This window comes from Hirundo rustica, chromosome 3 (assembly GCF_015227805.2).
Source record: "Hirundo rustica isolate bHirRus1 chromosome 3, bHirRus1.pri.v3, whole genome shotgun sequence".
NCBI lineage: Eukaryota > Metazoa > Chordata > Aves > Passeriformes > Hirundinidae > Hirundo > Hirundo rustica.
Window position 1 is genome coordinate 21,957,620 of NC_053452.1, and position 24,594 is coordinate 21,982,213.

A 24,594-nucleotide genomic window follows, 5' to 3' on the forward strand; every position below is an offset into this window, starting at 1 on the left:
ATTGGATTCCTTTCCTTTTTTTTTTTTTTTTTTCTGTACACCAGCCTCTGGCATTATATTCCAGTTCTCTTTCTTCCCTCTACACCTGATGTATTTTCAATATTAAACTTAAATGATTACTTTTAACTCCCTAATCAGATCAGAAAATGACCTTCTCCAAAATTTCAAGACTTCATTAAAATACTAAGAAGTAAAAAAGATTTTTTTTTTCCTGTAATTAAGTCTTCTGCATAATTATCAGATTTTTTTAATGGCTAATGAAGAAAAAATAGCATTTTTGTTCTCCTGATTTACGAAAGAGGAGTCTTACAGGACTACGTAGGAAGTTTTCAATTATTCACATCATTCTGTTGGGAATGAACTCTAGAGGACAGGATAACTATCATTGTTTTGGCTTGCATACAAACTTCATTCAAGGGAAATTAGTGTAACCAAACAAGAGGGATTTTTGTAGCTTAGAAGCCTCTTTTGTGTAAATACACACATGCTTCCATGGATTCAGTCTTGTACTAATGCCAAAAGTATTGGTACAGTAGCTTGCTCACCAGAGCACAAAACAAAGGACATTTGCATAAGACTGAAGTTCATCTGTCAGATTTATTATTTTTTGGTATACATTGTATTTTCAAAAGGTAAATAGAGTGGTGTTACCAATGCAATCTGAATAGTTTGAGGGTATGATTTTCAGCAATAAACCATTGCTGTTTTTTTTTCCTTGTTCACACATATTTTAAGCTATGAAAAAAAAGCTATTCACTATTAGACAAAAACATCCTGAACTTATAAAATTTTATTTTAATGTCTAAGGAATTTCATGTTACCTCTGTGTTAATTGCAAACCAGTTCAATATGAGTACAATGGTTACTGTAAGAATTAATAACAATCAACCACTAGTAATTATGATGAATTGCCAGACTGCTTATTGAAGATTTGGGCAACCTACCTCCAGGAGTCTGCCCTCTGTACTTCTGTAGATACATCTTAATATTCTCCACAATTTATAGTAAAGCATTTTTCATGGATTTGCCAGAAGCTGCAATGCTGAGTAAATAGTAGCTCTAGTTCAATTGCATGCTTCCCCACATGTCCACGTTTCACTGCATGAGCTTTTTCACGTTGGCTTCAACTCTGAGCACAAAGACTCACTGCAACCTTCAAAGCTCCAGTTAATGTGGTAAGAACATAATAATTTTATATCTTACCCCTGGTTTTTTGTTTGTTTGTTTGTTTGTTTGTTTTTGTTTTTGTTTTTGTTTTCTTTTTTTTTTTTCCAAGTGCATTCAACACTCAATCCTACATTTAAAAGCCTGTAGGTTATCAGAGATTGTGTCATTCTTTACTGGATGTCTTTTCCTGAGATCAGACACGTGTTCAGTTGTAATTTTATTGTATTTTCCTCAACTCTGAGATGAAGTCATCTACCAATACTGAAAGTTAGTTGGGTCATTTTTTTCTTCTGAAATCTGAAGTCAGGCAATGCAGTTTTCACTCTATAATAATTAAATTTCAATACAACATTGGTTTTTAAATTTGTTTTCCTTTCTTACTGAAGAGCTCAAATGCTTATTCTCCTTCTTCTTTCCTAGCCTGTTGTTAATATTCAAAACTCCTTAAAGGCCTTCAATGTCCAAACTGTATTAATTCCTCTATGAATAGTGGTCAAATTTAGTGTCACTGTTGCTTGTGTAGACTTGGACTTTGTTTTCCACCCGGAGACAAATATTTTTTGGATCTGTTAAGACTATTTTTTTTTCAAAGATGCTGAAGTCTGGATGTTTTTATTTCCATGAATAGGTTTTACTGTCAGTCTTTATTAATTTTAAATATTTAAGTTAAAATGTTCAAAATAGTTGAAGGTGGCAGCATTGAACTGAGTAAAGTGACTTACATATGTGCCTCTCCAAATACATTAATTCCTGAGTAACTCTGCTGCTAAATTATCTCTGTTACTGTACAGGGCATTGGTTCTATGCTGATATCGACATAAATTCTTGTATTTACCGAGTATTTTAATTTACTTAATATTGTTCCATTTTATATTCATCATAAGAGATAGAAAGTCAAGAATAGTTCCCAGTTCCTGGGCAGAGAGTATCCCATGGCTGAGATATTATTTAAATTCTGATTTTTGAGATTCTAAGACTTAAACATCTTAAAATTTCTCTCACTTGTCCAGGTCAGCAAGATGCTTATTTAATTTTTTTAGCATTTATTATTCTAATAATAAATTATTTCTTCTCTTTAAAAAAATGAAGCAAAGCTATAGTTGCAGAAGAGTTCATTGCACTTCATCACCAACGAGATAATAGACAAGGCTTGCTGCACCCAGCAGTTTTCTCGCCTTCTGCTTGTTTGCAGATGGGAGCACCAGAGGAAGCGACTGGGATTTCATCTTACTTGTCGGTCTTCTTACAGATCTGTCAAATGGATTAGCTTGCTAGAGGTGGTGTTGTTTCCTTGCCTGTATTTTTATGGCAAATTCATGTCAGAGTAGTAGGGCTTGGAGAGCACTCAGGGCTTCACTGTGTCCCTGAGGCAGTCTTGTGTGAATGCTGTGCACTGGGAGAGTACAAGAAGAACAAGGGATCACCTGTTCACAAAATGTTTGGGGATTTTGCCCAAATTCTCAAGAACTAGGGTGGAGATCTGCAAACTCACTGTGTCCCTTCACCCCCGAAATTGCTAGTACCACAGACAGAAACAGCTGTGCAGCATTCTGCAAGGATTGCTTCTTAGTGGTTGAAATGTCTTCCCGTATGGAAATAGGATGGATTTCACATGGAATTTCTTTACACTGGTGCCCCTAAGAGTCTTAGGCCTACTTTTCCTCCTGAGTAGCTCAAGCTCAGCCCACCTGCAGTGCATATGTCACCTGTGTCATGTTCAAATGAAATTCGTGGAGTCCTTTGTGCGGTACTATGCTCTTATGTCAGGGTCTTCAATGGTAACTCTTAAGAACAGGGTGGAAAACAAGCTGTCTCTTTGGGAAGGAGATTTTAATTACCTCTTGCTCTAGAGAGAGCTGTCCTCCCAGGTTAGAGCAGAAGGTATTGGAAGGGCGCTGTGGGAAAGATTAGCAAGCGGCTCCTTTACCAAGCCACGGTTGCAAATCAATAGAGGCTTTCAGCTGTCAGCGCAACCAATCCCTAAACCATGGACACAAATATTTACTTCTACCTAAAACAGAGAGAATTTACAAAAAAGAGAAACATATTTCCATTCCTTTATTTAGTCATTGAATCAATAAAAATGATTTGAGGATGTGAAGAATTCAAAGTGCTCCAGGATAGTACTCACTTGAGTACACAGCTTATTTTCATAGACCAAAGCTTTCATTCTGCAAGGAGGAAAATATCAACACAGCAGGTCACTCTCAGCATAAATTCTTCTGATATGTGTGTGCTCCTTTAACATTTAATTTTAATCAGAATGGACCAATATCTCTTCATAACATTTAACTTGCTTTACTTTGTGCAACAGAAAGTGTAGGGTTGTCAATAATTTTTAAAGTACCCATTTCTGTGACACCTGCATGATATTTTTTAATATTTGCTGAATTGATAATGTTCATGGTAGCGAAGTATAATGTGCAATAAACTGCTTTTGTGGCTGATTAAATGCCAAAGTGAAGTGAAGGTATTCAGCAACTGCAAAAGCCGTTTATTTAGTGTATGCCAATGCCATGAACATTATTTCTGTTACACAAGATTTGCTATACCCTAACGTACAGAAGTAGAAAAGAAATTGTTTCCTTTTCTTGTGAGAGTTGCAATTGCTGTGCTGCTTCAATCTCACACTTCACTCTGATATGACATTCAGGAATGTAGCTAGGTTGAGCGGCTTGAGAAAGAGGCTGGTTTACACAGTGAATAATTATGTAATGGAGTTCTTTGTGTAGGGGAGGTGTTATGTGGCTGGGTACACTGAACTAAGTTAACTGTAGTATACAAATATTTCAACTTTGGCCTTACACTTTCAGTAGGAGGAATTCCCTTTTTCTGCTGGGATTCTTCCTTGAGGATTTTGGCCTGGAAAAGGCAGCTGTAGTCTTAATTAATGGCTTTACCAGAGACTTGCTACCTCATATTGCCTGTATTGCTCCACCTCGCTGACGACTGCCACCAACTGGACCACTGACAGATAAAAAGCAGCAGCCATTTCCTATCATCCTTCATGTAACTTTTTTCTCAAGATAGAAGTTGGCATGACTTGTGCATAATTTTGATGTTTTTCTCCAGGGGAAACTTTTTTTTTTTTTTTTTTTTTTAAATATTGTTTCTAAGTAGTTTATAAGAGAATGGTTTCCTCCTGTTTGGATGGAATAAATACCTCATTGACATATAGTTCCTGGGCTGTGCTATTGCTTCATGATAGCATCATTTAAAGAAACTTCTTGCAATTTGATTAGATACAAAATGAGAAAAATAAAAAAATATTTTTATTTCTCACTTAGTATATGTTATATGTGTTGCCTGTGGGGAATGAAGGGCTGTGGTGATACTGTGGCACCTAACTGCCATTCTAATTTCTTTTTTTTTTTTGGTTTGTTTGTTTTGCATATTGATTCAATAATGTCATTAATTTTCCATGGATAGATTATTTTTCTGAAGTATTTCCTCATGAGTTCTCTGACTGAGGAAGGATTATAGGCTTTTTAGTTTGATTGTCATTCATGTTTGTTGTTACCCACAGAGATGATGGTCTCTTACTTTGCTGTTCACCTGCCATTCTATTATTTGTAGAGAAGAAACTGAAGCAGAGAAAGCTGCTGTTCCACCCTCCAGATTGAACAACGTCATTAGTTTGCTGTCACAGTATCTTCAAGAGTTGCCATCTGTACTTTCAGTGCAGTAGATTATAATTTAGTGCAACAGTGATAAATTTTTCTAGTAGCTATTTCTCAAATTTCACTACTAAATTGGATATGCAAGTTAGCAAGCACAAATAAACAAGGTTCTATTTTAATAGTTGTCTTCTGTTCTTCATTAGCCCGGAAGCTGGATAGTGGACTGCTAAATGCCTGTTGTTCTGTAAATAGGCTGGGATTAAAATACACAGGAGAAAGATTTCAGCTGTAAGGAATAGATATCACTGACACATTTAAAGCAACATACCCTGTAGTTACAGTTTGAGTATCATCCATGAAAAAGAAGGTTTTTTCTTTATCCATATTCTATTTCCCACAGAATTAGTTATAGGCACATGTTCTGGAGCTGGAGTTTTTAGTCTCACGAATTAATGTTTGCTGTCCTGTGAAGTTGATTCTGATTACAGAATGTTGAATGCAATGCTAATTACTCCAAGGTCACTAAAGTTGGTGCTAACAATGAGGTGATTTTTTCAGTGCTCCTCCTCTGCAGGTCACTATGTGGCAGAGAATGAGACTGTGAAGACCCTTCCTCTATTCCAGGTTTAAACTCCCTGTTGCTGTTTCATTCTCCAGACACTTCAGTCTGCAGTTATCCCAGAACGTAATTTTGAGAGTAGAAACAACCCTGATTCCTAAGCCATGTCTGCTAAAGGGAGATGCAGTAAGCCAAGGTAACAGCTTTGTGCTGGGAAAGTGAAAAAAAAGGGCTTGGGTTTTGTTCACCACCCTTCCAGTTTTATGCAGGTACGTCAGTTGCATCGGGGAATTGTTTAGGAGCGATCAATCCTTGTGTGAAGACTGCCTTGTAATGGTGCTAAGGTCAGGGAGACCTTGGTTCATTTGACACATAAGAGCTGCTTGAGTGACTTAGGATATTCCAACACCCCTAGGAACAACCTTAACTTGCACACTAGAGGTTTTCCACGTGTTAGGACTGTGATTTCTTGCACAGCTTGCTCATTTGGTATAGATTATACAGTGGGGTTTCATCGACATCATCCCTCTGCCTTTTATAAAGTTGAAACTCTCTAGTCTCGGTGTTTAGGATCATGAATGTTCTTTTGTTTTTCCCACTACTCAAGCAAAGTTCTAGGAGTTTTTGTAGTAGCAATCTGTTAGAGCAAACTTGATCATACTATTCTTCCGTGGTATTCCTGGCTGAAGCTGGGTGTAACTCATGTGCAAAGTTTATGAGCAGAACTATCAGTGACATTTCTCAGAATCTGCATTTCCAGTATGATCGTGGCTCTTGTTTGAACCCACAATAATTTCTGTTAAGACAGATAAGAATTTAGGAGGAAATTCTTCTCCCAACTATTTGGGGGGCAGCTGGGAGATTGTCAGAGGACTAGTCCAATGCCTGGAATGCAGAACTAGGGTAGCAGGGCTTTGTTTGGAGTTTTGCTTCTTTCTGATATGTGATTTAGTCCGGGATTAAGTCTTTCTATCTCTAAAACTGGAATAATAATATTTGCAATTTGAGACTTACAATGTGCTTTGAGACCAGCAGTGAAAAGCTCTCAGTAGTGTATTTATTACTTTCTGTTTGTAGAGGTTACAAGCAGTATCTAGGAGAAATGAGAATAAAATGAAGCCAAACACACTGATTTAAAAGCAAACTGTTGAAGCCAGGCCTGAACAGTAAAATAGCTTACATGTGCCAATGTCTCTCCTCAGATAGCTCAGAATTAAGTTGCAGGGTTCCAACTGCTGTCAAAAAAGGGAAAAAATTCCAAGGTTATAACTGTTTAATGGGGGGAAAATGGCTAATTTCTGTCTCTTTAAATTTTGTGGTGGAGAAAATAAGGTCCTTTGATCTTTAAATGAAAGCTTCCAGAGTCATTACATTGGATCAGTTAATCTCTCCCAGTAGTTACCTTATTCTCTCTTCCTCATGGGCATCCTCTTTCATGGTCTCTGTGCTGAGCTTCAAATCAATGAACAAACTGTTACTGCTTCCAACACAGCCTGTCTAGTGAGCTTTCCTGCTTTCATGCATTGCCAAGCTCTTACCTCAAACCTTGGCACATCCAAGTGGAGAAGAGGTCCAGTAGTGCCACATGTGTGTTAACCAGGCTGGCTCCATCATCTTCATTTATGGGTCAGGCAGTCCCTTGCCTCTTGACAAGAGATGTTTGTGAGGGATTGCATATCCTGTCATTCCCAGGTGACACAGGTAATTCTAAGCAGCTCAAGTGACACAGCAGGGTAGGGAGTGCTCTTGGTCATCCCATTACTTAGTTAAATTATTAACTAAATCAACAACAGATCTTTATATCTTTGCGTGAGCTATCTGTGCTCAGATGAAAATAAGTTGCACTGTGTGTGCTGCTGGCTGAATGTACTCTTTGTGCAGAATTGTTTTTATTTCTCTCAAGGAAAAAAAAGTTAAAATTTATAGAAATTTCCCACTGTAAGCCCCACAAAGCATATCTGATGCTTACAGTATGAGCTACTGTACATGTTAGAGCACAACAAATGCCGTGAAGCAGCACCTGGGAATTTTTGAAAGTGGTACCAGCTATTGTACACACTGTGTGAGACTTGGGAGCTGAGGTTATGGAGCAGCCTCTCTTCTGTCGTTAATCTGTTCCTTTATGTGAAATGGTTACAGGGTATGGTGAATCTTGCACAAGTTGTGTTAGAGTAATTTTGTAGGTTTAGACATAAAAGGCATCAAAACCGAAATATAATTAGAAAATAACTCATCCGCTCTTCCAGGAAATAAGTTTTGGTACAAAGAAAATGTTTTGAGACAATTTTATCTTCTGGGCATGTAGTACCAGGTATTTTCCTATGTAGTTTGCATGCAGTTCTTTTATTAGAAGCTACCTTGTATTAAGCAACAGGATATTATTTCACCAATAATGGCAGTTTTGCTATATTAATATTCCAATGACAAATATGTTATTTTCACTGAGATAGAATATCAGGATAGGCACTTCATCCCTGCATTTCCAAGAATGGTACAGTCTGTGTACTGTACCATTCCACTTCCGTTTTCTCGACTTGTGTCCTTTGTCTCTTGCTCCTTTCCCGGGGTGAGGCCGAAAAGACCTTGACCCTTTATTAGTGCTGCTCAGCAATAACAAAAATAACTGTTTTCAGCACAAATCTGAAATCCCATACTGACCCCATCCTACTATGAAGTTTACTCTTCCCAGCTAAAACCAGCATATACTTGTACTTGAAAACTTTTTCTGTTGTCTGTGCTAATTATTCATTCTTCTGTTTCTTAAGCTTATCACTAGATCACATGAAATACTTCAAAAAGAGAGTTCTGTTCAATGTCTGTGAGAACAGTGCAGAATCAATCCCTACCTTGTGTTTTGCACTGCTTTACCAGTGGTATTTTCTTTATTTGTTTGAACATGATTTGAGGCCAGAAGCAACAGAAATCTGAATACAGCATTTGATAATTAGCCAGAGCTAAGCCTTTCCTATGTGGGCACCAATAATCTTGGTTTTGCTGTCTTTACTCAAGATCACCCTGTCTCTAATACTCTGTTTAATAGTATTCCAGAATCTGTTATCAAAATCCTTCAGCTTTCTTCAGCACTTTGCTGCCAGAATTCTTACAAGTCTGATGGCCTAAGAAGTCCTTCTGTACCTAAAATAGAACATTTTATAATCCCATTTAAAAAAAAAAAAATCATTTTATAAATCAAGATTCTCTGTTTCCCTGGCCTTGTGTAATTGTGCATAGACATTTTTAAAGATAGTTATGTTGTAGACTGAGAGAATTAAGGAAGAAGTTGAAATTAACTGAAACTAAAGTATTGTGGTATTACTATTTAACACTTCGGTGTTTTCTTTGTTTTACCTAGGTTTTAGACATATACCTAGGTTTTAGGCATATCTAGGTTTTCTCTATTTCTATGTTCTTTACTGTGTTGGATTCAATCCTTAATTATCTCGTGCCTGGGAGGAAAACAGACAGCAATTGTTATAGATGAGTGGGTAAATGGAAAGGAAAACAGTCCCGGAGCAAAGCAAAGCTTGTATGCTTCCTGCACTGGGATTTCTAGGGAAATGAGTATTGATAGATGCTTTTACACTACCTTGATGAAACTCGAAGATTCTTAATATGTGTTAAGTTTCATCTCCTCATTGTGCCAGTCTGAAGGCCCCTCTGTCATGGTACCATGGCAAAAAGCCTTAAATAATTTAGAATATTCATGCACTTTATAGTGCAATTATTTGAGTGTGATTTCTCAGTGGAGCTGGTAAGAAAATAAATATATATATATGTATATATATATATATGTGCTATCAAAAAAAACCCCAAAAAACTTAAAACTTAAAAAAATCTCACCTACCTCAGTTCACTAAGAGCAAAACTGCAGTAAGCATATGTGTGTGTATATGTTTGATGTGTGTGTATAAATCTATAAAAAACATGAATTCTGTATGTAACTTCCAATCTTTTTGTGATAAAGTTTTCTCAGTATCATTTTATAGTTCCTAAAATGGAAAATTACTCCTGTTCTTTGTCTCATACTTACCAGTGTAATATGTTAATTAAAAATAAAGGTAAAATGTGCATATTTCATCTTATGAAGAGTGCAGAAAAATCTGGTTTTTTATAGGAGCTAATGCATTTACATCTTTCTGAAAATTGTGTAGCACAAAATGAAATTTGCTTTTACTCTGCCACTAGTAGTGAAACAGACCAGGTAATACACCCTAAGAAAATAAGTGACAGTGATACTTATGATTTTTAGTGTACTTTTGCTAATGCATATGAGCATCGCATGGAATTTTTAGTGATGTGGAGCTTTCTGAACTAGTGAAGCAAAATAATAGATTTTTCAAAGGTTGCAGCTGTTACTGTGGACCTCACTAAAATTAAAGATTAGTTTTTTTAACTGATTTCCCTTTAAAAATAAAAGTCTGTTTTCAGGGAAAAGAACATCTTCAGGTTCCACTTGTGTCCATCTTGTTGCATTTTATGTCTGTATTTTTGAAATCTGACTGTAAGAAATCTGTTACTTTAATTTTTATTTTTTTTTTCCTCCTCCTTCAGGTCTCCTGGAAGCCTCCTCTGATTCCGAATGGAGAAATCCTTAACTATGAGGTTCGCATGCCTGACCCACGCATTGTCATCGCTGGGAACCCTTCATCGAGGCTGAGCCACTTGGTGACCAATCTGGTCCCCTACACGAACTACTCGGTCACGGTGATAGCTTGTACTGGAGGTGATGGCTTTCTGGGAGGCTGCACCGAGAGTTTGCCTACAAGAGTGACCACTCCCCCGACAGTTCCTCAGAGCGTCAGTCCCTTGTCCGTGACTCCAATCAGCGAATCCTTTATTGCCATCTCTTGGCAACCGCCGCTAAGGCCCAATGGTCCCCATCTCAGGTAAGCTGAGACTGAGAGAGCAGTTTGCTTCTCCTTACCTAAATCTGACTCAGAAAGTTCTGAGTCATGCAGACGTTGTTATGTGATCTTTTAATTTTGGGTCTTTAGGGCTCAGAGAAGAGCCAGGATTATTCAGGGCAAGTGCGTTGTCTGTGCTGGAAGGCTCTGGGTCTCAGTGCAGTCTGAAAAACCAGAAGGAGCAACTGCAGGATATTTACAAAGTCGTAAGTGGTTTGGGGTGCAGCATCAGACACTTTTTGGTGATGAGTTCCGGAAACAAGTTTCACCAATTAAATTATGAGAAAAAGATGAGATCTCTGTAAACACGAGTGATTAACACACCCAATATTCTCAATACTCTGCGTTATTCCGCATGAAGAGAAAGTGACCGTTTGGAAGGATGATGACATGAAATAATCTTCAAAAATTAAGTGATGAATAAATTTTAAATGAGACAGTGCATGAGAAAAATGGGAGTTAAAGTGCTAGAAAAGTGAGGGCATAGCCAAAATAGGAAATGCAAGAAAGGGTATAGCAAACTAGACTTCACCACAGGGTCCAAAGAAAGGCATCTCCTGTGAGATTTGTCTGGAATGATGGGATGGGAATCTTGACTTGAATGTTGAATACTGAGCATGTGTGTGTAGATATACATTAAAAAAATATGGATTTGAGTGCATAAAGGTTTATAAAGACAAACATATCTTTATATATACACACTAAAAAATGTCAAATCTTTCATTCTAGTGCTTTAATGTATCGTGAAACATTGTGCATGGAATTATAGCTCTGTACTCCATATGTTCTGGTTAGCAGCTCTCTTCTACGTGCACTGATGGGTTCAATAATTATCATGTAATGCTGTTTCAGTTGCGTATGTTATTGCAGCACGATAGCTTGACTTTTTCTTCAGGCTTAATTAGGGCACACAACAGCTGAATGAAATGATGATTGCTCTACAGTAAAATCTGAAGTTTCAGAAAAGCAGTGTCTGTTATTCTGGGGTTAACAACATGACTATTTTACCATAGATTATTGAAGTAATTCAGCACGACCTACATCTGCAGATTTCATTTCTTTCATGGTGTGCCATGCTGCCCTCAACAAGAACAACCACTGAAGCAGCTGCTCTGTACAGCATGATGGAACAAGAAGTCTGCAGCAAGCAGAGTAGCAGCAGCAGCTGCCAGTGGGGGTGATTTACACATGATCGCCACTCAGTGTTCAAAAAGATTTGATGTTTTTCAAGACTCATCTATGAAATATATTGGACAGAATATGCCAGGATGGTTTCCTATAAAGCTGTAATGATCTGTCTTTGGGTTGACACTGATGAACCACTCATGTGAGAGCTGTTCTTGTTATAAAGTCATCTCATTTTTTTGACAGAGTTGGAGTTTAATTGGTTTTTGTTATTTAATTTCTGAAGTTATAATCTGAACTTCTGCAGTAATTCAGTTTGGCATCACTAAGTGATACAATGCTTGCTTGTACCTGTTGAGGATTATTCCCTAAACTCAAGGGTAAAAGTTGTTGGAAGTTATGCGTGTACTCTCTAGCTGCTGTGGAGCACAGAAAGAGTCAGATCTCCCGTGAGAGCATCTCAGTTGATTTCTGGTTTTGAAGCAACACTAAATCACTGTATGCAGTACCTGTTAAATTCCTCTTAATTCAGGGTCTTGGAGATGATCTTGATTTTAAGTGTCAAATTACACAAAAAGCCATTGGTCGGTGTGATAATTACAAGTGGTGATCCACACCAAGGTATCCTGCAGAACAATTAAACATGGAAACATTTTCACAAATGTGCATTTAAAATGAGGGTTTAAAATCTGCCTGGGTATCCACATACTTTTGTCTGGAATTTAGCAGTAAACACTTTTCCAGAATGGGAGGTAGGGACAAGATGAAACAGAGCAGCTTAGCACTTAAAAGAATCAAGTTATGCATTTAAGTGAATATATATGCATATGACCCTAATCTGCTGGGGTAACAAACTGAAAAAAATATTGAAAGAATAAATTAAACAGTCCTGTGGAATGTAATAAAGAGTAATAATCCTAAAGATTTTGAACAAATAAGTCTAATTTTGTTTCCTTTAGAATGTAGTTTCCTTTCTAATTCCTAGAATGATTAGGAAATGTAAACTCTAATATTATCTCCTTTAGTTTGTGTAGGCACTAAGAGATCTAATTTTTGTTAAATTCTATTAAGGTTTTGTATAAAAAGATGATGGCAAGTGTGTGATGCAGCCTGGATGGAAAGCATGTTTTCCAAATCAGGCAATCTCATGGCTGACCTGATGAAAGATGGGCTTTGGCTGACCTGCTGTTTGGAACAGAGACAGGAATACTGCTTCAGATACCAATTAAAACCAGGATGAAATAGTTTGGCCTTTCAAGCTCACATCATGAATTTCTACCCAAACACAAAGGTGCCTTGCTAAGGTCTACAGATGGCTGAAACAGTTAACTCATTCTGTGCCTGTTATCTCCTGTAATTTACACTGTGGTTATTTGCAAACACATTAAGTGCAAAGGCACACTTAAGCTACTACTAATAGTAAAATAATAATGGCAGTTCTCTTTGTTTCAGTACATTTGCAAGAAAGAGACAATCATTTCATCTTCTGGAACCATATGTCCTTATCATGCAAGTCTACATAAGACACTTTTATGGGCTATTTGGACTTGCTTTTGATACCATTTCCACAAAGTTTAAAATCTGTAAATCATTGAATAAACTAGGTTTTTTTTTCAAATGGAAATGCTTCATTTTCCATTTTCAAAGTATTTTCCTTTTTGCTAAAAGTGATTGAATGCTATATATCACAAAACATTAAAAAGAATGTTTATCTCAGGAAGTTTACAGCTGTAAAAACAAAATAATGTGGCTTTAAAAAAAACTGGTTGGGTTCTTTTTTTTTTTTTTTTTTTTTTTTTTTTTTGTGTGTGTGTGTGTAATAACATTAGTTGAGATAATCCTGGTGTTCTGCTTGTCTTTTGTGTTAGATATGAGCTCCTGAGACGTAAAATCCAGCAACCACTTGCATCAAATCCCCCTGAAGATTTAAATCTGTGGCACAATATTTACTCAGGAACTCAGTGGTTTTATGAAGATAAGGGTCTTAGCAGGTGAGATTACAAAAACTATAAAAACAAATGCTGGCATTTTGTATAGTGTATGTTTAATAGTTCAAAGTATTTCTTGTGTCTTTATGTAGTGAACATATTAATTATGTAATGAAATATTTTTTGTCATCATCTTTGGTGTTAATCATTCTAATATGCAGGGATTTATTATTAGTGTGTTGTTCTTGACTCATACAATGTTTTGCTCTGAAAAACAAATAAAAATAAAAATATAATGAAATTTTGGTATTGATATGCTCATGCAATCAAACCATTTAGATTTATGTGTACAGATGCTGTAGATTTGCTCACTGTCAAAGTTTTAGCACAGGCAGAATGCATGTTTGAGGGAAACATCTGAAAATTGTTTCCAGCAATGTTTTTAAACCTGTTTTTGTTGTGTTAGCTTCATCACCATTAAATGCAGGGTGTTTAGAGTTGGAGTGTGTGCTTTGTTCCTCAGTATGTAAGAGACCTTTTGTGTGGGGGAGAGCAAGTCATTTACTCTTGATCAACCTTAGTTTCTACACCTTGAAGTCAAAGATGCTCCTTAAGACAAAAAACACAAATTAAGAAATTGTAATGGAAGATTCAACATGGATTCTGCATTGGGTTTTTGTAGGTAAAACCCCAGGGAAACCCTCATGGATTGTTTCAGGCTGTGTGTGTCCTGTGTGCTGGTGTGCTTTATGAGAACTCCATGTCAGTCACTGACCCTCAGATGTCTGTACTGTCCTTCTGCTTCTGTAAAAATTGTGTGATCATCCCTCCTGAGCACAATGGGAATCAGGAGAACCTGACCTCTGCTCCTGTCAGAGCCGCACCTGAGAAAGCTGAGGGCTACTGCCTCTGGCTTGCTTATGCCTACTTGCTGAAAGTCACTGCTCATTTCCATCTGTTACAATTATTGCTCAAAGAGCTGTTCTTGTACAAATCCTGCCCAAGTGTCCATTTCTTTTTCTCAGCCATGCTTGAAAGTTGGCATAGAATTGCCTTTGGTTTTAGCTCTGTGTATTATAGTGGTGCAGCGTATTTTAGTGTGTGTAGCAGTTATGTCAGCAATTCAGAGGGGGCAGTACATTCAGACAGAGCCTCAGTGACCAGCCATTAGGCACCATGACATTTTGGATTGAATGAGCCATGGCCAAAAAAGCATACCTAACCCTTGGACACACCTGAACACTTCTCCTGGGAAGGTTCTGCAACCTGCAGCTATGTTTTTGCAGTTAACAATGCAGGATGAGTTTGTGGCTGGAGAGGAGATGCTGCAGAGAGGCTCAAGTACTCAAGCCTTATTTTTCCAGGAAGAAAATTCATATGTCAGCATTTATTTTCATTTGTCATACTTTAAGCATGTTGCAGAATTACGGATCTTGTCAGATGGTTTCTTCATTTCTAATAGGCTAGGACAAACTCATTTTATTTTCATTGTTGAAAATATGAATCAAAAAAATGAATCGCAAATTCTCATCAGTAAATTGCAAGACTAGAATCCTTTCTCTTTTTTACTGTATGTGTGCTACAATGTCCACAAAATAACTAAAAGTTTGCAAGTGACACAAGATGCAGACAGAAAAATAAGATGTGTTTTGTGTATTTTCCCTGTTCATCAGTGCTTTTAGTTAAGTGAGTTCCCATTAATTTAATTTCTTCTCAGTGGGATTGCTAAGGCTTAACTCTTTTAAAAATCCGGGTCTTATAGTAAAGCATCTAAAATAAATATAAAAAGTAAAGTAAATATACACTCTGAGTGCGTATTTTTTGTACTAAAATCTCTAAATATTAGGCACTTATTGAATGCTCCTTTATTGCATCTGTAGACATTTATCCCACTGCAGCTTCAGTGAAAATTTGAACATGATCCTGAGTTCTGTCTTTGTGCAGTTTTGTGTGAGGCTTTTTATGAGAAAATTAAATTTGAGATTATGAAATTCCACTTAAAGTACAATAATACGCCTTTTGCTATAGGGAAGAAATAATGACATGACAGTCACTTGGTTTACTAAATACACATGTAGTTTTTAATAAATTTGTTTAATTGGAATATGCACAGTTCTGAGGAAAATTACTTTATTAAATGAGTTTGAACTCCTAGATGCCTTTTTTGGGATGTTTTTTGTAGTAGAAGAGTCTGACTGTGTGGTGAATCCCTTTTACAAATGAGACTCTGCAAGTTAAAATCAATGGGTTTCCCAAAAGAGGAAAAAAGCCTCATTTGATTAAATTCTGATCCAAATTTTGGCAGGTTGCCACCACTCTAATTACATATTGAATTGAACTATAATCTCTCAACACCTCAGAAGCTACAACTATGAAGAAGTGAAATAATGTGTTTTATTTTTGTTACCATGTTAATTGTGATGAATAATTTCCACAAAATAGATGCCTCTTATGAAGTCTTCATTGGTGCATCCCGTACAGATGAATTTTTGTGCAGGGGGAGAAAAAAACAACGAAACTTTGGCACAAGCAGAAGGTTTACAGTAAATATTTTCTATGTCTGCATTTTTCATTCCATTTAATTATTTTTAAAATGTCTTAGGTACACAACATACGAGTACAAGCTCATAGTGCACAACGAGGTGGGCTATACATCAAGTGAAGAAGTGATAGCCACTACATTAGCAGGATTACCAGAGAAAGGAAGTGTCCTCCTTGCACGTGCTGTTAATCACACTGCCGTAGAAGTGGAATGGTCAAAACCAAGTAAGTGGGCTTAGTATTTATTCCAGTAACTAGATGTTAACCTGCCATCACTAACCTGCCTTGCTCTCAGAGGAAACACAGACCTTGCCTTGATTTATATTATACCTAAATGTCCTTGGAAGGAGAGGAAAGAAATAGGGGGAAATGTGCACGTTTTGCTCTTTCTCAGTCTCGCCCGTATTTATTATATGCTCTTTCTGCAGAATGAGAATAGTGAAAATGAAGAAATAGTTAATGCAAACTCTTGAGACATGTATAAAGCAGTACTACACAAAATCCTGTTGTCTTTGTGGCCTATTTCATCCATTTATATAAAAATTTACATCTGCATTCTTTCACGATGAGAAGATTCCCTTTCTCTTTCATTATGCTCTTCTCCTTAAAATGAATTTAGCCAATTTCTCTAGTTGGTTTGTTAATACAGCAGTGGGGAATTTCTTCAGGACTTAAATGCAAATGATATTTTAAGGACTGGGTGCTGAATTGCAGCAAATGTAGTCTTTTTATTTTATAATTGCATGCCTGAAGTAAGTGTGCTTATAAAAACTGACAAATGTAATAGATCTGAAGCAGCTCACTGAAGTTTCATTACCTTAGTAATCTAAACCCCTGACCTTCTAGATGTAGGTAATGCAATCTGGTTTTATTTTCATTCATATCTTAGAAATTTCCTCTGTATATGTTTGTGAATATAGAAGTTAAACACCAAGACAAGGTTATTCATTATTTGAAAACCTTATCATATTTTATTACTTCTTATGTTGCAAATAACCGTATTAACTATTTTGTATGTCAGTGTTTCATTCTTTTTCATAATATGAGTTTTCAAGTTAGCTTTTTGTTTTCTTTGGGAACTTGGGAGCTCTCAATGTAAGTTGCCTCACCATCTTTCCCTAATGAAAGTATTCTAAGGATTTCAGCCTGGTATCAGTACCACTTAAAAATATTGTATCATTCTTGATTAAGAGTCTGGATGACAAACCCACGTATTATTAAGTCTGAAAATATGCTTTTGGCTTTTTTCAGTGCTCTGTCCCAGTGAGCTGAGTCCTGTTCAGTAGTACAGTGTGTCAATTCAAGAGTTTTGTGTTAGTGCTTACAGTTTTCGTCATAGTTACAGTTTTCATCTTGATGCCTAGTGGAAAAGCAGTTGTATTTAGTCAGATCTGAACTTAAACTGTTTGACAAAGGACAGATAAGATAACAGATGACATCTGAATCACTGAAATGGAATCTATGTTTATCCGTCAGCTCAGACCAGTGGATATCCTTCACTGTGTAGCCAGAAAATTGTTCTGTTTTTTCTGGTTTTTTTCTCTGGGGAAGTTAGTGCTGAGTAAAATACATTTTAGAAAGAAGTGTGAGGATTTGGGTTTTTGCTCTGTATGTATAATGCTTCTGAGTGTATTACAGATTTACATGTAGATGATGCGCTCATGGCTTGTTCTGAAACAATAACACACAGCTTCTCACTGTACTGTGAATGGCCAAAATACCATCTGGGAAAAGCTGAATGTCACTGGAATTTATGGCATAGGCACAGGTCCTTTATTCATGGCTAGAGGAATAACACATGATTGGAGTCAGCTCTGTTGTTTGAAGGGAAGGAGCAAAAAGACCTGCACACCACTGCTTGCAGTGGGTTTTGCCTATTAATTTGTTTATTCCATTGTCTTCCTGGAAATGTCTAGAGAAAAAAAGCTTTCTCCAGTGCTGGATAGGATGATGAACAATTAATTATATTGACAAATTAGGGAGAGGAGTCTGCATCACTCCTTAAAAGGGGGAAATTAAAGGGGGATATTAGAGGCACTTGATGGAAACGTTCCCTCTTTTTTTTCTTTTTTTTTTTTTTTTTTTTTTTTTTTAATAAGAGAGTCTGAATAATATTTGGTTTATTTTTCACAAAAGATGTTGATGAAAAACTTGCTGACTGAAAATTTCCCACTGATGTTTCAAGGTTTTTCCTTTCTTTTCTTAGCACTGCAGGATTTGCAAGGAGATGTTGTTTACTACACCCTCTTCTTGAATTCTACTGATGAGACAAGATCACTGAGGATCCAGGCTGATGTAACCTCTGTAGTCATAGATGATTTGCAGCCCAACACAGAGTATCAGATTTTTTCTCAGGTTTTTAACGGAGTCCACAGCATCAACAGTGAAGTTGTGCATGTGACTACCTCAGATGGAGGTTGGTTAGCAGTGAACACAGCTTGGCTTAAAATCTGAGAATGAAATAGATTGATTTTTGTTAGGGTTGAGATCAGTCATCCTTCCATTATAAAATTTCCGGCATAAAAGGAAAAAGGTTTAAAACGTTAAAATGCTTAAGTGCTGGTTGTCATCATGTGGTAGATCAATAAACGGTCCCACTGAGACAGAAGCAAAAGCTCTAATAGCAGATATTAACCCAGTTTGTTCTCATCTTCTCCTGCATATTCCTGTTTGTGTGCACCAAGTTTAGAACTGAGTTCATATCAATAAATGGTGGAATTTAGAAACAATTAATGGGTTTTTTAAAAGATTTGCTCTGTGAAGCGACATGCTTTTGACATGACAGTTGTATGCAGGGCCTTTCCTGAGTCACTAAGAACTCTGGGTGCGAGTTCAGCCTCTAAGAAAATTCTTAATGAGTCATTTCTATGCCAGTGGGCAAGTGCAGAGCTGGGGGTGGAGGTTGAGGATAAAATAATGATTAAAAAAAATTGTGCATCTGAAATGTGTTTAGAATGGTCTTTCTAATCTTTTTGCTTTATAAAGTCTCATTATAAACATTATAATATCATTACCTCGGAAGCAAGTGTTCCAGGTCATTAGCAAAGCACTTTAAGGGAGGATTCCATTTCCTTTCTCATGCCAAAGGTCAGCACCTTTTGTTTATAAAATAGAATTGATGGTAAGGGAAATTTTTCAACTGGTAAAGATGGGTTCTTATGATAAAAGTAGGCCTTTGCATGGTTATTTCTGACATGCTTAGATAATTATGTAATTTAACGCTATGGAAGGCGTTGGTTTTTTTCTTTTTTTTTTTTCTTTTTTTTTTTTTTAAATAAATGTTAGACTTCATCATTACCTATAGTAATCAACATTTGAAACCATTTACATAATGGCAATATTGCATATTGCTTCATCTATAAGGCTGATAATGTCACGTTCCATCAGGCATAAGGTATTTTGGTCTCAGGTTTTACTTTAAAAGCAAAATGCTCCCTTCTTTTTCTTTTTTTCTTTTCTTTTTTTTTTTTTTTCCCTTTTCTTTTTTTAAAGAATTAGGTTTGGGGAGACATAAAAATAATATTTGCATGTTGGCAGTGCAGATGGGTGAGTAATTTATCATCATATCTCATTGGCCACATACTACTGATGATTGACACTGTGCTGCTGGTATAAAGCATTTTACCATCAGCTCTCATGATTTCTAACTGAGAGTATAATAAGCCAATTTACAGAAGACTACAGACTGTGATAACTTCATCAGAGGAAAGCAGATAAGCAGTGAACCCTTTGCTGAACCTAAATACTAATCTGCATTTGGTTAAACAAGTGCTTTTGCAGAGACAGCTGGAGTTTATTCAGTTTCTTCCTTTATTTCTAGAGCCTGAGGGCATGTTCCCTCCAGAGGTTGTCATCATCAACAGTACAGCTGTACGTGTCATCTGGACATCGCCTTCAAACCCGAATGGTGTTGTCACAGGGTACTCTGTCTATGTAAATAACCAGCAGTACAAGACTGGAATGAGCGAGCCAGGATCCTTTCTTTTGGCAGATTTGTCTCCCTTCACCGTGTACGATATACAGGTTAGAACATATTTTCTGGGTTACGTGACATACTTTAATTTTACTTATTTACTTCTACTCAGATTTCCAAGAAAAATATAAATTTCTTTGCACACATGGACACATGTTTGCCCTGATGCTTGAATGCATATCCATGCAAGAAATGTATTTATTTTTAGCTTATTTTGGTTTGTGTACACTTTCCATCACAAATTTCCATTATCTCTCTTTTCAAAGTATCCAAACTCTGTTTACTTTCCCCTAGATGTTCTGTGCTTCAGCATTAACAAAGCCCCAACATATATTACAAAGAGGCAAAGATTCTACTCCTGCTCATTAAAAGAAAATTGCAATTGTTTAAGAAACATTAGGCATGCATGATATATCTGTACAGTGAAATAATGATGTTGCATTTGACACCCCATTATCTTTTTTTTTTTTTCGTTATCCTTTTGAGCAGAGCTGATCTCTGAAATCATCACAGTACATTCTGTGGTCTTAATACATGCAACTTCTTTTCTTTTCTTTTCTTTTCTTTTCTTTTCTTTTCTTTTCTTTTCTTTTCTTTTCTTTTCTTTTCTTTTCTTTTCTTTTCTTTTCTTTGCTTTTCTTTTCTTTTCTTTTCTTTTCTTTTCTTTTCTTTTCTTTTCTTTTCTTTTCTTTTCTTTTCCCTTTCTCTCTCTTCACCTCTCTAGTCACATATCTAGTGAGAGGCAAAATACTGTGGGCAGAAACATAGTAATACAAAAAATAAAGAAATCTTTGTATCCTGACTTTGTATTAATCTCTTCAAGAAATGGATTTTGACACTTAATTGTAGCTATTCCTGTCTATTTCATGAAGGTTTGGTTTATATTATTATACATCATTATATATGAGACAAACTTAGTAGTACCATGTATACTTCATTCTGAAAATTTGCAGCCAGTTACTCCATGCCATAAATAAATACCACAGACAGGCACACTGTAACAGATTTCCATGTTCCAGCCCCTCTGAAGCAGCAAACCTCCATCCATGAATACACATATGACTTTCTGAATGCCACTCGGAAACACATTTGTCTTTTCTCAATAACAATGCAAATTCAGTGTACTGCCTCACTTATAGACTCTCTATATTAATTTGCCATGGCCACCTTCTGTTGCTTGAGATGTTAATTATTCTTCTCTTCTGCTGTGCTAGTATTTATATTTGCATCCATGTGACAGGTAAAACCAAAGTAAGGTGCCCTTATTTTTTTTTCCTTTTGATACTTTTTCTTCTTTTCCTGGAAACAATATTATCCTGGATGCACGTGTGTCTCACTAGTAATCTTACTGCATTATTTTTCATTTTCATTAATTTTTTTTAGTTGGAGTAACTTCTCTGTTGACAATATAGAAACAATGTTACAATTTTTCACTTCCCATTTTGCTTTTTCTCCTCTTAGTTTTATCCCAAGTACTGAAGGAATAAGAATTTTTTTTCTGTGACATTTTTTCATAAAAAATGGTATGATTTCTATTTGTATTTCTCACTTTTAATTTACAAAATAGACATGAAGGACTGGGAAACACTAAGGAAAAATAATATTTATTTTTATGTAAGAATATATAATAGGAATAGAAACCTTAACTCAAAGCCTCAAATGAAAGCACATTTTTTTCAGTATTTCAGTACCGGTGTCTACATATACGTGCAGAGAAACAAGTTCACTGCAACTCTTTTGGTGATAATTTAATAGAAAACAGCAATTAGTGCCAGAGGGCCGCATGTACCCTCTTTTTGAAAATGATATGGGAAAATGTGATACAGTGCAGTATATCTCTGGCAGATATACTTATCTCAAAGCTGCAGTATTTTCCTGGTTGTATAGAATCTGTTAAATAGAAAAGAATTATATCTCAGGTAAAGAGAAAGTCTAAACAAGTAGCAGAGCTGAAAAATTTCTGCAGCTGAGTATGTGAACCTCGTGTTCCTCTCCATCAGATTGAAGCCTGCACGGTGTACGCCTGCGTGAGGAGCAATGGGACCCAGATCACCACTGTGGAAGACGAGCCAAAGCAGCTGTCAGCACCCATTATTCACATAATTGGCTCAAGGTACTGTGCTATAGGTGGCTTTCATGTTTCAGGGAGATTCGTAGCCAGAATGGGGAGCAGAATGTAAAGTTCCCTTCTCAAAATTGAATAAGGTGCATGAAAGAATTCAGTATACACTTTGAAAACAGTTTTAGTGGTTGTTATCTTTGGTCTTGGAGTTTTTCACCAAAAGATCAATCAAAGAAACCTCACCCTTGGTTGATTGTACATACCCATTTGGATATCACTGTGCTGTGATAATAAATAAGGCATAAGTGGAAATAGTTAAGAGAAGAAGTATAGTGGAATGAAAATTATCACATTGTGCTGTCAGTTAAGAGGAGGAAGATTAATGTTCAGGGAGCAATGCGATGCTGATAATGGAAACTTAGAATAATTCTGGGTAAAAAAAAAAGTCACCTATCACAGCAGTAAGAATTAGTAAGCTATCTGGAAAGGCGTGCATATCTATGTCTCCTTGAACCACTCACTCTTTGCAATCTACCTATCCACTACATCCACAGGCATGGGCAAACTTCTTGATTATAAACAGAGCATCTAATTTGCAGTCCTCAGAAGCAGCCAAGTAGTAACTTATACAATGATTCCTTGGGAGAAGACAAAGTAAAACACAACTTGTGAACCCATATTTCAGAATTACACCAACAGTAAAGCAGTTAACCTCCTGTGTTTGCTTTATTATTCCTGTGATTTTCCACTTCTGGCGGAGTATGCTCATTAGCAGTGTTTCTTTCATCAAAAGAAAAAAGAAATCTTTTGTAAATAACTAGCATCGAACATCTGAGCCTTCAGAAACGGCCAGCGGAATGGAGTTGTTTCTCCCGTCTCTTATGGACTTTGGCTTCCTGTTTGCTATTTGTATATTTTGCTTGAATTGAGCATTTGTGTCTGTATAAGGGTGAAATTAAGCTTGCTATTTTTCTGTCACACATATAGATATAGTCAAAGCTTGTTTGATGATAAGAACTTAGTTCAGGATCTTGTCTTTTGCCCTTGGCTTTAACTTATGTATGCCTTTGTCTGTATTGTCCGTACTTGTCTGTACTGCAAACATTTTTGCATGTTTCTGCTATTATATATAGACTAAATATGTCATAACACGTGAATGCAAAAGGATCAAAAATGCCTCCCTACTTTATAGTCTGCTCAGCCAGAAACAGACTCTGTTCCTACATTGCCTTTTCCTACATGTCATATTATCATCAGCTGTTCTTATATCCCAAAAGAATACTAACTACTGATCGATTGCCCGGACATGTCTGGCCGTGGCCTACATGTGCCCCGGGTAGTTCATTTATTTGCCACGGTGGATTTGCTAGAGTGGAATTTAATCAATAGCTAATTCATTAATTCTGGTCCTCGAGTATGTAGGGATTGTGCAGTATAAAAATGACTGGCTGGCTTCAGCTTTGATTGAAATATGACAAACACTACAGCTGACAGCCTTGGCAGGTGCTGGGCTGAATATGAATTTTGCTTGTTTATTCTTCATAAAAGGAAAAGCTTGGGCACAAAAAAAAAATCCAGTTTGTGTGAACAAGAGGACATTTTAATACATATTTGTCATCAGAGAGCGGAAAAAGGCATTTCTAGAGTATAGGCCTCTGGGATACCTGAGATATAATAAAGCCTGTGCAGTTTATTGTCTTTAATTGGAATCATGGCGTTTTCCCCTCTTCTGAATCAGTTTGGGGGGCTGTATTATTGATGAGACTGCTGTAGGATAATGTCTTTGTAGCATTCACAAATAATTGTTTTAAAATTTGCCTCAAGGTGCTACATGACAGAAATTATAATTTCACACACCAGCTTAGAAGTCTTTCTGATAGCAGCTCCATCCACACTGTTCTAATGAAGGTTATACCACCAGAGCCATTATTAATACCTTACTTTTCTACCCCTTACACTTAATAACTCAGCTTCAGGCTGAAACTTGGCACAAAAGGTCGCAGTCCTGATATAATTATTTTATAATGCCAGACTTCAAATAGAAAACAGTGTGGGACCCAATCCTGAAGTCCTAAGACAAGTTCTGCTTTGTTATGTTTCTTGCCTCTATTTAGGGTTTTTTTGGAGGAGAGGTTGCATTGACCATGTTTAAGTAGAAATGAATGCCACTGAAATCAGGTACGCTTTTGGTTTGTTTTGTTCTTAATTAGGACCTCAGGGTCTCACTCTGTAGACAAGTATTGTATTTTACTGCACAGTTGAGAAAGTTCTTTGAGTACTGGATGCGTGTGGATACTGACTGAAAGTTTGGGTAGTGGATTTAAATCTCATGGTGTGTTGGAAAATAGTTCATTCCATTTTAAAACACTCTTCTTTCACTTTTTCCTTGTAGTACAGCAATTCCGTTGTGTGATTAATTCAAAGTCTGATGGCTCAGAAAACACCATAGCCTAATCTAGGGAAAGTCCTTCATGAAGAGGAAGCTCTTTAAGCATCTTGGGGGGAACCAGAAACCCTGGTCACAGTGTCAGGGAAAGCTCAAAGAAGATAGGGCCATGGAAGAAAAGCTGGGTGAATTCCTTGGCTTGGTGTTCATGGGACTTTGGAAGGTTTCTGTATCTGTTGTTGTTTGTGGGTGAATGAGGAGGAGAAGGAATTATTTTAAATCAACATGCTAATGAAAAAGATTTTAGGAAAAAATGGATAAAACATAGC

The 24,594-nt window shown here is 36.6% G+C and overlaps 1 protein-coding gene across 1 annotated transcript in view; it reads left to right on the forward strand.

The window, feature by feature from the left end:
* USH2A (usherin) overlaps positions 1-24,594 on the forward strand; it is a 391,984-nt gene that overhangs the window by 261,677 nt on the left and 105,713 nt on the right. The window contains exons 42-47 of the mRNA XM_040059986.2: positions 9,898-10,232; positions 13,244-13,366; positions 15,906-16,069; positions 18,051-18,260; positions 19,665-19,867; positions 21,818-21,930. Coding sequence (XP_039915920.1) covers positions 9,898-10,232; positions 13,244-13,366; positions 15,906-16,069; positions 18,051-18,260; positions 19,665-19,867; positions 21,818-21,930 — 1,148 coding nt within the window. The remainder of the gene's footprint in view (positions 1-9,897; positions 10,233-13,243; positions 13,367-15,905; positions 16,070-18,050; positions 18,261-19,664; positions 19,868-21,817; positions 21,931-24,594) is intronic.